The 15,158-nt window shown below is 31.9% G+C and overlaps 1 protein-coding gene across 2 annotated transcripts; it reads right to left on the minus strand.

Moving 5' to 3' along the window:
• Positions 1–10,850: 10,850 nt before the first annotated feature.
• On the minus strand, positions 10,851–14,518 carry LOC143571429 (E3 ubiquitin-protein ligase SP1-like). 2 transcript variants are annotated; one of them, XM_077056859.1, is made up of 9 exons: positions 14,399–14,518; positions 14,192–14,287; positions 13,973–14,110; positions 13,386–13,451; positions 13,170–13,282; positions 12,415–12,525; positions 11,888–11,931; positions 11,712–11,802; positions 10,851–11,127 (listed from the first exon to the last, which is right to left on the minus strand). In XM_077056859.1, the coding sequence occupies exons 2-9, from the start codon at positions 14,225–14,227 to the stop codon at positions 11,025–11,027; spliced, it is 702 nt and encodes a 233-aa protein (XP_076912974.1). In that variant the 5' UTR covers positions 14,228–14,287; positions 14,399–14,518; the 3' UTR covers positions 10,851–11,024. The 2 variants fall into 2 exon arrangements, with proteins under 2 accessions (XP_076912974.1, XP_076912973.1); XM_077056858.1 differs by having other exon boundaries at positions 11,712–11,820.
• Positions 14,519–15,158: the final 640 nt, after the last annotated feature.

Genomic DNA, 15,158 nt, shown 5'->3' on the forward strand with positions numbered 1-15,158 from the left:
GCTAGTAACATTAAATTATATATATTTGATTTAAAAACAAAATATGAGGAACTAGCAAAAAGGTGATCGGATGATTGTGACAAATGGACAACCTAATATAATCTTAACAAAATAGTTACTCATGCTAAACTATGAAATACATATGATTATCCATAAATGAATACATATATTTATTTTATTTATATACTCTTTAAAAGAAATAATGTACATCAACTTTGCAGATAAGTTAGTTACACAAATAAGAAGTAACACATAGATCTTTAACACCGTTTTGTTTATAATATAAAAAGACAAAATATTGCACAGTTCACCGATTATATCTACAAAGTACACATGTTCTACAAATGTATCAGTGCTTGGTTCTCAAAATCAGTCATAAGCGTAACATTTACATCAAATTTATTCCAATTTGAAAATTACATGGGAACCCTATGGGTTCAAAGATCCACTGATATAAGCAAATGTAACATAATCGTCAGTAAAAACACATATATAGTGATAAAAATTAGAAAATATTATTTAACAAATTCAATAGTATTGGAAAAAAAATTTAAGACGTTAACCTAGATTATCATAAAATCAACCAAAATCAAACATGCAAACAAATCGTAAATCTTAGATGTTTATTATCGAGTTTTGGAGAAATGAAAGTATTTACAGATAAATCGACATAACTAAGATTTGATAGATGGAATAGCTTGAGATTATGTGATTGATTTTTTATTATCTAGATAAAATTTCAAACTGTAATTTGATCAATGGAATTGCTTGAGATTATATGTATGATATCATTAAGGGAGAAAGTCAATTACGTCATATATGATTTAGAGAGTCACGAAAAGTCAACATGTGTGTTATAAATTATATGAAAATTAATATAAACTTTTTTATAACAAAAGGTTTGTTACGGGATACCCATTTACCAATTTTGATAATCTTTTTTAAAGAAAAAGAGTTATAATGATTGAAAATAAAAATTTGCAAAATGGCACAAACACAAATATAGACATATATACTCTCTTTCATTACATGTGATTATATTTTTAACGCATGATGTATAAGTGCATGTGCGAATTTCACAATTTTCTACTTCAAATTAGTTTTGAATTGAACACTTGTATATATAATATGATTAATTATAAATATTACTGTAATACTTAAATGATAAAAACCGAGCACTGATTCTTTAAGCTAAGTCCTTTAATCTTGTATTTTTTTTAAATAATTATGATGATGATGATTACTGGAAGAATAATATGCGCTCATGTGACTCATGTCCGGTAGAGATACTTCTATTCTTAGAGTCTCAAAATTACAATAATCTTACACCATTATTATTAGTTATTATTATTAATTACTAAATAATTAATTCATAATGGAGGGACATATTTAAAGAAAGAGCCAGTTACGAAATTATTTACCAATTTTGATTATCCTTTTAATTTAAATAAAGAAAAAACATTTTTAATGATTGAACAAAAATTTGCCAAGTGTCACAAATATAGTATAATTAGGTGCCAAGTGGCACAAATAGGTTTTTATTTATTATAATAGTAGATATCACCAAATCACAAAACTTTTTATATATTTTTTTTGGAACGGCAAATTTTATTAATAACCAACTAGTAAGAAGCTAGAAATTGAACGAAAGACAACAAGATATGTATTTATATCGATTACATTAATTTTTTCACAAGTTTTTGAAAGACGAGAGATTTTTATTCAAAGAAAACCCAACAAAATTTATTATATGATATTGTAAAATTTGTTATTTAAATAAGATCTTAGTGATATATAAATTGTTTTTTGATAATAAATATTTTGATAAGTTGGGGAAAGTTATTAGACAAAGGACGTGGTACAAATTGCTTCATGATCCCTCACTAAACAAATAACCCATATGCAGTGTTGTAAAAATTGTTAATTGCTAGTCGGACGGTATAGTGGGGACTAGCGATTAGTCAGGATTAATCAAGATTAATCGAGACTAATCGGATCTAAATTTAATGCATAATTTTCAAATTTGTATATACATGCACATATTTTTAGATGTAATTTTCAACTTTATACATACATAAACACATTTTGGCTGGAAACCGCTGATTTAGGGCGGAACCTCACCGGAAACCGCTGATTTTGGTTGAAATATCGCCGGAAACCGCTTATTTTGGTCGGAATCTCGTCGGAAACCGCCGATTTTGGTTGGAATTGACCATTGACCGACTAACCAAAAATTAATCAGTTAAGTGGGAACTAACGATTAATCAGGGATTAATCGACATGTATAGAGAAAATAATAAAGTCATGGTCTCAAAATAAAGGTACCCAATAAACATATCTACATAGGAGCTATAGGCTTTATATGCTCTAATATTATTATCATAGAGAGAGGTACGCAGAGGCAAGCATAGTAAGATAGCAAAAGTATACATATACTACATATAGCCCATGAAATTATAAACACAAAACCAAACAAAACAAAACATTACAACTTTTGAACAAGACATAAAAGAAGAGATGGTCACCTCCTAGCCACCATGTTCCGCCTCGGTGCCACCTTAACTTATTTCCTCGGTGGTCAAGTGTTTATTTATATCCTTACTAGAGTCACCAACATTAGATGTAGCTCTCAACCTAAATTTTGTTCGGTTAATATAACTAGAAAACATGTCGTTGAAGCTTTCACGTCTAGAAACCGTTCGCCCACCTACCTTCCTGCCCGTTACATTGATCTCACTCATCACATTCCCACTTGTTACATTCGAAGGCGCTCTCATTTTCATTTTCGTATTTTCTATATAATTATTATACTTCTCTTCACTAAAAGTCTTGTTAGCGGTCAACTCCTTATCTTCGCTTCTCTTGATGGTACTAGATGAAAAACGAACAAATCTTTTAGTTGGTTTTACTTCACGGGGAGAAAAAGACTCGGGTTTGGGGGTTGGCATCATTTCACTGTGAACTGGTTGGTGAAAGGCGGACACCAGTGTCTGGGACGCATTTGATTTGTCGGTTTTTGGGTTTTGAGAATTCCTACGTGAAAAACCAAAGGTGACTTTAGATATCTTCTCATATGAGGTTCTAGCAAAACTTTTGTGTGAGTGATTTTTGGCCATTGGGATAAAATAAGTAGTGGTTTGTGGGATTTTGGTAACAATGTGTGGGTATTTAATAGGGATTTAAAGTGGTGTTTGATGCTTAATAAAGAGTAAATTCAATCAACCTTTAGTTATCATTTGATTAATAGTTGTTAAGGCTGAAAATGTCAAAAGTAGTTGTGTAAAATTGTAAAAATATGTAACAAGTAGATTCGTACTATGTTTTATTAAACTAGCGTCTTTCAATAATCAAGTAAAAGGTAATGTTTATATTGATAGAGAAGACAAAAAGACAAAATGTAAAAAAGACGGTTGAAAATAAACATGTCAAAACAACTTAAAATCATCCAATAATTCATAAAACCCATTAGATCATTTACTTACATATTTATATTATGATTGTAAAAGTAATGTTTTAAATTATAATTATGGCATTAAATGAGAGTTTGAGATTATTTTTAAAAATAATTTTCTCAAGTGACATGGTGTGGTGGTAAGGCGGAGATATAATTTGGTAAACTCATATTAAGGGGTGTTTGGATTGCTTATTTTCATTAACTTATAACTTATTAATTCTGTGAAAAGTAATAAGGTGTTTAGGATTGCTTATACTGTGAAAGGAAAATTTTCATAAGTTACATTTTTGTAACTTATTAACTTATTGAAAAGTTATAAGGAGGTAAAATAAGGAATCCCAAACACCGCCTAAGGGTAGTTAGGTAATTCCGCATTCTCAATAATAATCAAAATGAAATAATCAATTTCAAGATATTCGTTAGAAAGTCTTATTTCACCCTATCAAACATTCTTAGAAAAATATAATTATTCGCTTTCTAAAAATAGATTAAAACTTGTACGCAACTCTACGCGATCGAGCCTACTCATATAAAAATACCTATTTTGACCCGAACCAATTGACACCTCTAGTAAAGATTAAAGCTAAACCACTTGATTAAGAGTTAAGATTCTCTCTTTAAGGGCATATGTGCATTAATTAATGCTTAAATATATCTATGTAATGTTTGTTTATAAACCTAAAATGGTCATTGGCTATAGGTAAAGGATCATATGCTATTTTCTCCTTTATTATTGTGCTACAACTGGTTAGTTAATTAAGTGTGTAGAATCAGATTCAAAGAAAGCTTTACACAAAAGCTTGATTTGAAGTTTTGAACTACAAAAGTTGAGAATATATAGGGGAGATCATGTTCAAAAAACGGAAATTTAACTGTTCGACTAGACTATCCGAGGTTAGTTTGTGACTCGTATGACACCACCGTCCCGACAATTTCCATGGTTAAAGCCGAATATCACTATCGTTAGGGCTAACGGTCGCAAAATGTCACAGATTTAAGGTAGTGGAAAAAGAAACCCGGACAAATAGGCACGTTGGGTAACATACTAGTTGTAAAAAATCCTGACTATGCGCCGGTTAATCATTAATTAATTGTCGATTAATCCTGATTAATCCCGATAAAGTCTGATTAATCCCCGATTAATTCAGATTAAACGCTAGTCGCCACCCCACCCCACTGCTCGACTAGTAACTAGCGATATTTACAACACTTATTTTGTCAAACATATTACTTTTGTATATATTTTTGAATTTACAAATATAATGGTTGTGTTGTGTGTGATTAGACAAATACTTAAAATGTTTTATTTGTAAAGATTTAGAAGGCTTTATGCATTTGGATAACTAATGGTGCCTAATATTTTTTACTGGGTCACTATAGTGAACTATGCTATATTCTTATCTGCTTTACATAAAAGACAATTACCATATTGAAGAGATATGACCTGAATTCATGGGTTAACCTGTACCTGAAACTAATTAAATGCGAAAATATGCGTGCACAAAAAGAGAGAGAAAAATATTTCCATAAACCAATAAGAAATTGGGAAATCGCTAATTTTGTGACCGATTTGGTTTCGGTGCCTAACTGTGTGACTGATTTTGTTTTGAGCGCTAAAACAGTCGTTAGTTTGGCAACCATATTCGTTCGTTTTTAACCCATTTGTGTAGTAGTGGCTATTTGGGTTCGTTATACATTCATAGTTATCTTTTTTCATAAAGAATCAAGTACTAATTCACACGTTTGTTTAATAAGATTGACGTTGACAATCGCAAAACTAATCGGATAGAAACGTATCGAACATAAATGATAATTAAAACATATGAAAATTGGCACCTGAAATTGTTTTAGGTATCCGAATATGCTTAATTGAAATCTAGAAATTATTTATATCAAATCAAGCATGAGATGTATAAACAATAGGGCTAAGTATATATTCTCTAGTGCAGTTGAGACTTTTTATGTATACTATTACCAAACAAATGATATGCTAATATTACTTTATGAAAGAGATATTATTACTTATGGAAGTTTTTCAAGACGGGCGACTTAATTTAAACTTGCATATGGTATTAGGTGTTATCCGTCCTGTAAAAAGACACACCGATTCATAAATATTTTAAAATCGGGTTATGCACTTGGTGGAAACACAAACTTTCTTTCTTGACGTTTTAAATTATTCGGTTGAGATTTCAAATAACGCATCGAAATACTTCTCAAACGATAACACGATTGAGAAATATATCAAGAAGGTCAAGAGTAATACAAAATATGTTCAAAACAATAAAACATGTACATGGTTAAAACAATAAAACCTTCAAAATTGTTTAATTATTAGGGTTTTAATATTATTGAAATAATAGTCTTTCGAATCAAATTTAACAATTAATCAATTATACCCAGTTAATCCTACAAATAGTCAAAGCTACTAGCAGGGTCTGGAGAGGGTGTGATGTAGACAAACATTACCTCTATCCGAAAGGCTGCTTCCAGATAGACCGACGGCTCCAAAGCAAGCAACATACAAACATACATGTACCAATATAGTAAAAATAGACCCATATGATATCATAGAACACAAATAGTCATAAAACATGTAGATAATCACATGCAAAATCCACCTAAAATATAGAAAGATTTAATCCTATGAGATAATGCTAACATACAAAAGCTTTAACCCCTAAAAATCCTTAACCATAATCATACGTCTCCACGAACTGACCATGTCCTCTGAGAGGATGTGCAACTACTGCCTAATCCGTTCCTCCCAAATCAAGTTGGGTCTACCTCTATCCCCCCCCCCCTCTTTTTTAATTTCTATTTTAAGGTTTCCATTAGTCTAACCGATGTCGTTACCTGCCTCTTCTTTACATGCCCAAACCATCTCAACCTACCCTCCTCTGTCTTTTATGAGATACAAGCCACTCATAAAATTTAGCACATTATGGAATCACAAACTTTGCTTTATTACGGGTTATTTTTCTTTCCTTCAATTTCATTTCTATTCCACCCTTAAATTAACTTGGGAATAGAGCGTAAGCAATATAAACACTCTCGTTCTTCAATTTTTGAATTATCTGATTAAGTTTCAAATCGCACATTGAAACCGCATAAACCATTTTCAAAATAAACAAGTAAACAACCATTTTAAAAATCAAACATATGCATAAGTTACATTTGCAAATTATATATTTAGCTGTCACAGCTTGTTGCATGTTTACCTTCTGTATTCAGAAAAAAGAAAAATTAACCGAGAAAATCAAATGCATGATAAACAAAAGTATCAACTTAGACTATTGACAATTATCGACAATTTTCGGGTCACTAAGCTACCGAAAGGTCTTCAACACCTGCCTGATTCTACTTCGACACATCGGACACTTTGTGAAACGTGACGAACATGTCATACAGCAACACATATGAACACACCTAAACGAACATAATCCGCTTGTTAATGATTTTTATATTAAAACACACATAAAAATCCGATATATCCAAAACCAATTCAGCTATCCGAAATATATCTGAAAAATTATCCGATATATCCAAAAAAATTATCCGAACTCTATGAAAATTTTCAAAATCACCATCTGAATCCGAATTTTCTGATAATTGGGATTCGGATATGGATTTGGGTTTTATTGAACACCTTTGCATTGGCTTATTGACCAACAATGCATACATAGGAAGTATTGTATCATTTCTAATGATCCAATGTCAAATTATCTAAACATATTTCTACCTTTAATCTCATTAACAAACTAAAAGATACCGAATGACTCACCCAAATCCTTCAAATGATCCACTCGTTTTACCGATTTCAAAAACTCTACATCCCTGAAAACATCGATCAAACAACAACAATAACAACACGAACAACAAGTAGCCGATAAAATTACGCATGCAACACGATTAATTACTTTTCGTAAGCTTGGCTGAGTAGATAAAAAACACCTGCTGGAGTACCTAACCAAACTAAATAACTAGCAACATCTTTCCACATTACTGTAACAAACAATAACAAACAAACAAATAAATAAAGTTCATAAATGAATATTATGAATTATTTGACGTATACCTGATTATTTATATATTTTGGGTTCAACATTAACCTGTCAACTCAAAACTCTAGGGAAAGAAAGATTTTTATAATTAGGGTTTTAATCTTGATAATTATCTTTCTACTCATTTATGTATGTAACTAAATTATTATTATTATCTATAATATATATAAACGAAAACATAAAAATCCTATGTGTTACGATGTGGTCGCTCCCCCTTTTTTTGGAGTCACCAGATTTGCTTGATTTTTAAATTGAGGCTTCTCATGCATTTGACCCGAATACATGGGTATGGGTCTTATCAAACCCAGATATTTTTAAATGGGTTATAACATCTCAATAAATTAAAAACTAATCTCACCAAATATTTGATATAAAAATTAGAGATATAGTAAAAATTAATAACTGATTTATTTAAAAAAAGATATATAACATATCATTTATTTGTGAAACAATTTATCTCACAAAACTTTTAAACCGTGTTATAACATATCACTTATTTGTGAAACAATTTATCATCAAACCATAAGTATATTATTAACGTTATATAATAAAAAAATTCAAAAAATAAATAAATAATAAAAACAAATAATATAAAATAACCCCCGTAATACGGGGGATAAAAACTAGTATTATATATACTAAACTCCCATGCACAATTGACGTCCATAACTTTTTACACTTCACAAATTGAACCCTAACTATTATATTTTATGTACGTGTATTATTTTATTTTATGTGTATATTAAGAATTTAATAAAACTATTTCATATTAATTAATGATTCAAATTAAAAGTGTTAGGTTGGCATATCTTGTATACCGGTACACGATAAGACATGAGCACGAAATGTGTATACATGTACATGACATGAAAACTTATTGCTTACCTATATCCCAAACACGAACCTGTTACTACGTAGTATACATGAGAAAACACGATAATACATGATAAGAGTTGTTTAGAAACACCTATTTGACAACCTATTTAGTGAAACAAAATCCAGAGAGGGAATGTTCGTGAGCAGTGGCGAAGCTTGAGCTTAGTCATGGGGGTGACCGAAGTCACGGACTCAAACATTTTCAGGGCCGAATCCATTCGTGTCGGGTCGGGTCGGTCGGATCAAACAATATGACATCTATATATCTAATTTTTCTTCATTTATTCAAACAATTGTTCTTACAATAAAAAAACAAAATATTTTTAACCATGATGATGCGAGAGGAAGGGTGAGTAGGGATAAGCAAATTCGGTATTGATACCGGTAACGGTACAAATTTGGTACCGAAAATATTTAAAAAAATATTTATCCAAGTCTAAAAATAATTGGATACCAAAGTTTTGAGTTTTGGTACCGGTATATCTCAAATTTTACCTTCAATACCGGTATCGAAACAAATATTTTGGTATCGGTACCGGCACCGGTACGGTACCGATCTCATCCCTAAGGTGAATACCTAGAAGAAGAATTGCAAAGACCTAAAATATTTAAAAAAAATCAATAGTGACCGGTAGCATTTTAGAAAAATACATCGGGGTGACCGTGCTTAAAACCTATAAAATTTTTCAAGAAAAATCACGAAATTTACCCTACCAACGGAGAAAACGGCAGTGGCCGGGGCCATCCCCCGTCCCCACATAGCTTCGCCCTTGTTCGTGAGTGGTGACGGCTGAGAAATAGTGACTGAGAATGTTTTAGGAATTTAGGGTTTAAGATAACTTGTAAGTATATATATATTTAATTATAAAAGTCTAACCTGATAATCTGTTTTTACTTATTTAGACACGAAATTTAATATGTAAATTCGTGCCTACCTGTTTAGTACACGAAACATGTTAAGGCCTAGCATGTTATCTGTTAAAGTCGTGTAGGTACATGTCGTGTATTCGTGTCTCGTGTATAAATTGCCAGCCCTAAAAAGTATAGAGTAAACGAGTAGAGACGCGCATGAGCTACTTGAGATTGTTTCGCTAAAGGGTTGAACCGATCCAAGTCTAAAATAATTGGATTATTAAAAGTTTTAATAATTCAAAAACACCCTCTCATATGAGAAAAAATAAGGAAAAGAAAAGGCCGACGTTGCATGCAAGAAAACATGGGAAAATGGGACCACTCCCCCGCTCTAATATAGTTTGATATGTATAAACAACGTAGCAAGTACACATATTCTATAATATAGATGACACTTTTCGAGTATATTATTACAGATGAAAATGTTATTACTTATGAAGTATTAACGTTATAACGTGTGGCATAAAAGTCTTTCAAGACGAGACTTAGTTTTAATTTGCAGAATTTTTCATTTAGAACAAATGTTGCTTTTAATAAAGCAAGAGAAAACAAAATAAAACTAAATATTCATGACGGGTATATACTACATCAAGTAATTTTGGGACATGATGGTGTTTACGCCACGCCCACAGACTACAGTAATTTTGGACCCTAAATGAACGAGATTAGATGTAATAAGTTGGTTCAAAAAGGTGTAAATAAATTTACGATTCACTGCTTATAAAAACACTACTTTTGTTCGATTAAGCGTTTGACACTTACACAAAAAACACTCAAAAGTTCCTGAAATTTTGAATTATCGTATATTCATATTGAGATTTCGAATAAACCATCAATATACTCTGAATGTGATTCCATAACTCATAAAATAGCCCGTACCAAGAGTGTCGAAATTCATACAAAATGTTTTCAAAATAATAAATCCTCCAAATATCAAATTAAGGTTGAAATTATTATTGAAATAAGACAAATTTTGTTCATCCTCCAACCTGACCTGACCCGACTGGTTTTAACCCGCACCCAAACCACATAACTAGGGGTGCAAACGAGTCGAGCTGCTCACGAGCTACTCGAGATCGACTCGTTACAAAGCTTGCTCGAGCCGAGCTTAATCGAGCACGAGCTTTAGCTTAAAAGCAAGCCCGCTTAATAAACAACCCCGAGCTTCACTTATCGAGCTCGAGCTGGCTCGCAAGCCTAAACGAGCCTCTCATTTATATAATTCTTGAAAATATATATTTAATACTTATTAATTAATATGTATAATGTTATAAAAAAATAAATATAAATAACTAAATAATATATATAATTTTATACTTAAAATTATAATAGAAAAAAATATAAAATAATTAAAAGTAAATACAAAATAATTGATAAATAATTCACGAGATGAGCCTGAGCCGAGCTCGAGCTTGAAAATCTACTCATGAGCTGAGCTTGAACTTTGAAAATAGAAAGAACCGAGCTCGAGCTCGGCTCGTTTGCACCCCTATGACATAACCAACCTTTTCATTACCCTAGCGCCTAATGGTGTGCATAGAAGCTTCAAAGTCAAGCATACACTAAAGTTACTTTATGAAATATATGTACACATTTGGGTAAACATAAGAATCTTAAAAGACGGAAATACAGCTTCTAAACTCGCAAGACCACATATTGAATACATGGTCAACAAAAGCATCAACTTTGACTTTGACAATTGTCAAACAGACAATTCCCTAGTGACGGAAGGTCTTCACCACCTGCGTGATTCTACTTCGACACAATGGGCAACTTGTCAAGTGTGACGAGCATGTCACGCAGCAGCACATATGACCACACCTAAAAAAAACCATAGTCCGGTTATAAGTTGTAAATGTGATTTTATATTACATGTCCGTAGGGCTGTACACGAGCTAGCTCGAGCTCGGCTCTTTTTTATCGAGCTGAAAAGTCGAGCTCGTCGAGCCGGGCTCCTTTAATTTTTTTATTTATTACTTTTTTTATTTTGTATTTCACAAATTTTGATATATAAAAGACAAAAGTTAAAATTAACATACATATTATATAAAATTTATAAACATGAGAATTTATAACTTTATATGTTTTATTTTAGTTATTCTTTTATAAAATTTTAGGTATCAAGTGGCATAATATATGTATAATTTTTATTTATTTATTTCTTGGTATGCTATTATTATATATAGATATTAAAATTTAGGGTTTAGTCTAAACAAGCCAACGAGTCGAGCTAAGACCGAGCCACGAGCCGAGCTAACTCTGGCTCGAGCTCGGCTCGTTTAGAAATCGAGCCGAGCTCATTTAGAATCGAGCTTTTTCGAGCGAGTTTCAAGCGAGCCACGAGCTGCGGGCTTTTTGAACAGCCCTACATGTCCGAAGAGAAGGTATGGTTTTATAAAACTTACGGGACAAAAACGGAATTGTACTCCTGCTCGAGGCATATAACACATATATCAGGCAGTTGTCCATCCTTTCGGGTGCCATTGACTCCATTTTCTGCTTTAACATTTGAACCTAAAGTTAGGTAAGATAAATTTTATAAAGAAACTAATTTATTAAAACAAAAAACTGAGCGACTGACCCTCGATGTCTGAAGTTGTTCTTTTAGCTGCAGCATCAAGAACTCTGTGTATATTAAAAATAAATAAATACATAACGTAAATGGAGTGTCCAGTGTCCTAAAAGGCTTTCTCATTTAAAGGCTGCAATAAATTTTAATCCGTTCTATATTGGTTATCGAATCACAGTTAATAATTCCCCTAGTCAACAAACATAACAACCATGTAAGTTTGTTATTAAGCTATTTAAAAGTAATATTACATATCAAAACAGTAGTGACTAAGATCTAATATAAACTATTTTTTTTTTTTTAAATATCTAATATAAATAAAATAAAAAATTGTAATATTAACCATTATATTCATGTGCTGACTAAATTCGGTCCTAAGTAAGGCATCGATCAGTTAACAAGCATCCAACTTAAGAAAACACTACCCAAAAACTACTCATAAATATACTAAGTAACAAGCTGAAAAAGAAAGTTGTAATCGAAAGCATATTAGTTGCCAAACAAGTGAACAACCATTAAAGTGATTGTAAATTTAATACCTTTTCTTCATTTCCCAGTGACGTCTTCTTTCCATTATGTATTGAAAAGCTTGTTTGGCAATCAAATAAAAACCAAATGCAGCAAATCCTATTGAAGCATACCTGTACCACCTGAATAGACCAAGAAGTCAGTAAAGAGACAAAACTCGATGCCAGAAAAAAAATGAAAACAACCCATTTAACCCATTCCTTTTTTATGCAGTCAATATCACCGATATATCACTCGGTGATATATCGGTTATCGGTCCCTTGGTAAAATATCGGTACAGAGAATATCGGCGATATTGACCAATATTTGACCAATATATCACCGATATTCTCGTTTTAAGTCTTAATTATGAATTTTTAATGTTCAATGTTATTATTTTAAGTCTTAAACTCTTAATCAGTTTGTACTTGCTACAATTAGTTTTGCAAGTTGCAAAAGGTTAAATTTTTAATGGTAGGAGAGTATACTGAATTATTAGTGTTAAATTGCCATATATATGAATTTTACATGATATAAAAATTACCGATATCTCACCGCGATAACCAATATCTCAAATATCGGTCCTTGACCGATATCCGATATTTTTCCGCATTAACTGCTTAGTTCCTTTTTAAGCTAAAAATCTAACCCGTTTAAAATAGAACACACCCAAATGTGTTAAAACTTTCACATCTCCCAAGAAGGATAAAGCAATATATAAACTACTATGAACACATGTGCATGATGCCATAATGAACGAATTACACTTTTATTGACAGTACATAACCTGGCCCATTTCCCGAGATTTGCAATGAGTTGATCGATGTTTTTATGAGAGACATAAAACGGGCCTTTGAGCGGTCGTTGGATCCAAACAGTTCCAATGTCATCTTTAATAGCCTGCGTTTTAGGTAGAAAACAGAAAATGAATTTTTAGACAGCAGAATATAGTTTACAAATAAACCCAAAAAAAAGAGTTGCTCACTAGTAGAAAACACTGTACCTCACCAACAACAGTTAATGGAGTGCCTGTTGGTAGAACACGTTCAATTCGCTTAACTCCAAGCATCTTCAAAACAATAAAACATTTTCCATAAGCAATAATTAAAACTGTGAATTTATTAGGCTATCCACTATGGTGACCATTTATCACAACCGGTTGCAAGGTGACACAAAATGACAAAATAACATTTTAATTAAAAAATTGGAAATTCTTTTTATCCACAACCGGTTGCAACCTAGGTTGTTCCAGCAACCCGAGTTTGCAACCAAACTTTTATATCTAACTTGATTTTTTCATGAAAATTACAACTTTTAACCTTTTTTTAAAAAATGTAACACGATTTATTTATAGAAAAATATTGAACATTTCGATATAAATTTTATAAAAAATGAAGCATTTTATTTAATAAAATTTTGGTTTAGGTTGGGTTGTGATAGTGAGTAAATATTGAATTGGGTCTGGCTGTATAGGTGGAAGATAGAGAAATCAGTTTTTTAATAAATGATTGGGTTGGTTTGGGTTGTGATAGTGGATAGTCTTAGCATGCTTAACTGTATAAGAATTAAATAAATTAACATATTCCATACTTTGAGACCTTGCAGATAGTCTAATGTTCCACGAACAAGTGATCTTCCCGATTCCTCAAACACTTCACTTCCAACAGTCAATACCAAACCTGCAGCACCACGAGCTCCAACAACATATACACGAGCACTTCCATCATCCTAAATCAAAACGATCAAAACTTGAAGAAAATTTCAAAAAAGACGGAGAAAGAAAAAAACGATGAGACAAGCATTACTCACCAAGTACCAAGGGACCTCTTTGCACATCGATAACATGAGGGCAGAGTCTTGAATCCATGAACCAGCATCATTATGTTTCAAAAAGTGTTGTTCTGCCTGCAAATGGTAATAGAGTAAGTACCATGTCACCGACTTTCACATAAAAAGTAAAGAATATACGAAAAAAGTGACATATTATTATTAAAAACGAGTGTATGCATTCCTTACCGTTTCCTCCACTATCACTCCTCGCAAACCACTATACTCGCAATTAATTGGAGTATCTGAACTGACTCTACCAGATATTGTCACAACAAAAGGCAACACTTTGTTTGCAGTATCTAGTAGATGCGCTGAAATGGAAAGAACATATTTTTCATTAGTTACATACCAAAACTTTTAATCACTCTTTTGATGTTCACAAGTAAGGGCTATGCAAAGTCATTTCGGTTCTAGTTGAAATTGGTTAAGTTATGGTGTTCCAAGCTCAACTATTAGTTTCGAAGATAAAATTTGCCTGTTTAAAGCAAGAGTATGATGTTTAAAGCTATGTTATAGACAGTTGCAGCATCAATTAAATGTTCAAAGCTGAATAGAGGTATAAAAAGTTAGAAACCGAGATATAAAACTTGGAAAAAACATAAATATACAATGTTCGGTTTGGTTTCCGGTAAAGTTAGTTAACGGTGACACGTTAACCATAACCTTAACCAAGCGGTTGGTAAATAGTATTCACCTAACCATAACAGTCAGTTTTGTTCAGTTATGGACAATTTCAGTTAACAGTTCGTTTTCGGTAATGGTTCGAATTTTGCTCACCCCTATACAAGTAATCGGTTTTCGGTTCTGTTATTAGCCAAAACCATAACCGAAGCCATTGGTTGATCAATTTTATTAACTAATCGGTTTTTGGTTAGTTTTTCTTTCGGTTAATATTCAAAACCAAATTTAGGCTAAAATATTTGCTTAAAAATACATGAAATGAAGG

The sequence above is a fragment of the Bidens hawaiensis genome, unplaced genomic scaffold (genome assembly GCF_021521415.1).
Source record: "Bidens hawaiensis isolate Kalapana, Puna unplaced genomic scaffold, B.hawaiensis_p1.1 tig00025376_1, whole genome shotgun sequence".
NCBI classification, from domain to species: Eukaryota; Viridiplantae; Streptophyta; class Magnoliopsida; order Asterales; family Asteraceae; genus Bidens; species Bidens hawaiensis.

Excerpts from the sequence above, each read along its gene's own strand:
- LOC143571429 (XM_077056858.1), bottom strand. The coding sequence starts at position 14,227 with ATGTTATCGATGTGCAAAGAGGTCCCTTGGTACTTG. Across the intron at positions 13,452-13,972 it reads ACTATCTGCAAGGTCTCAAA|ATGCTTGGAGTTAAGCGAAT; the intron begins GTATGGAATATG and ends ATTGTTTTGAAG. Across the intron at positions 13,283-13,385 it reads CATTAACTGTTGTTGGTGAG|GCTATTAAAGATGACATTGG; the intron begins GTACAGTGTTTT and ends CCTAAAACGCAG.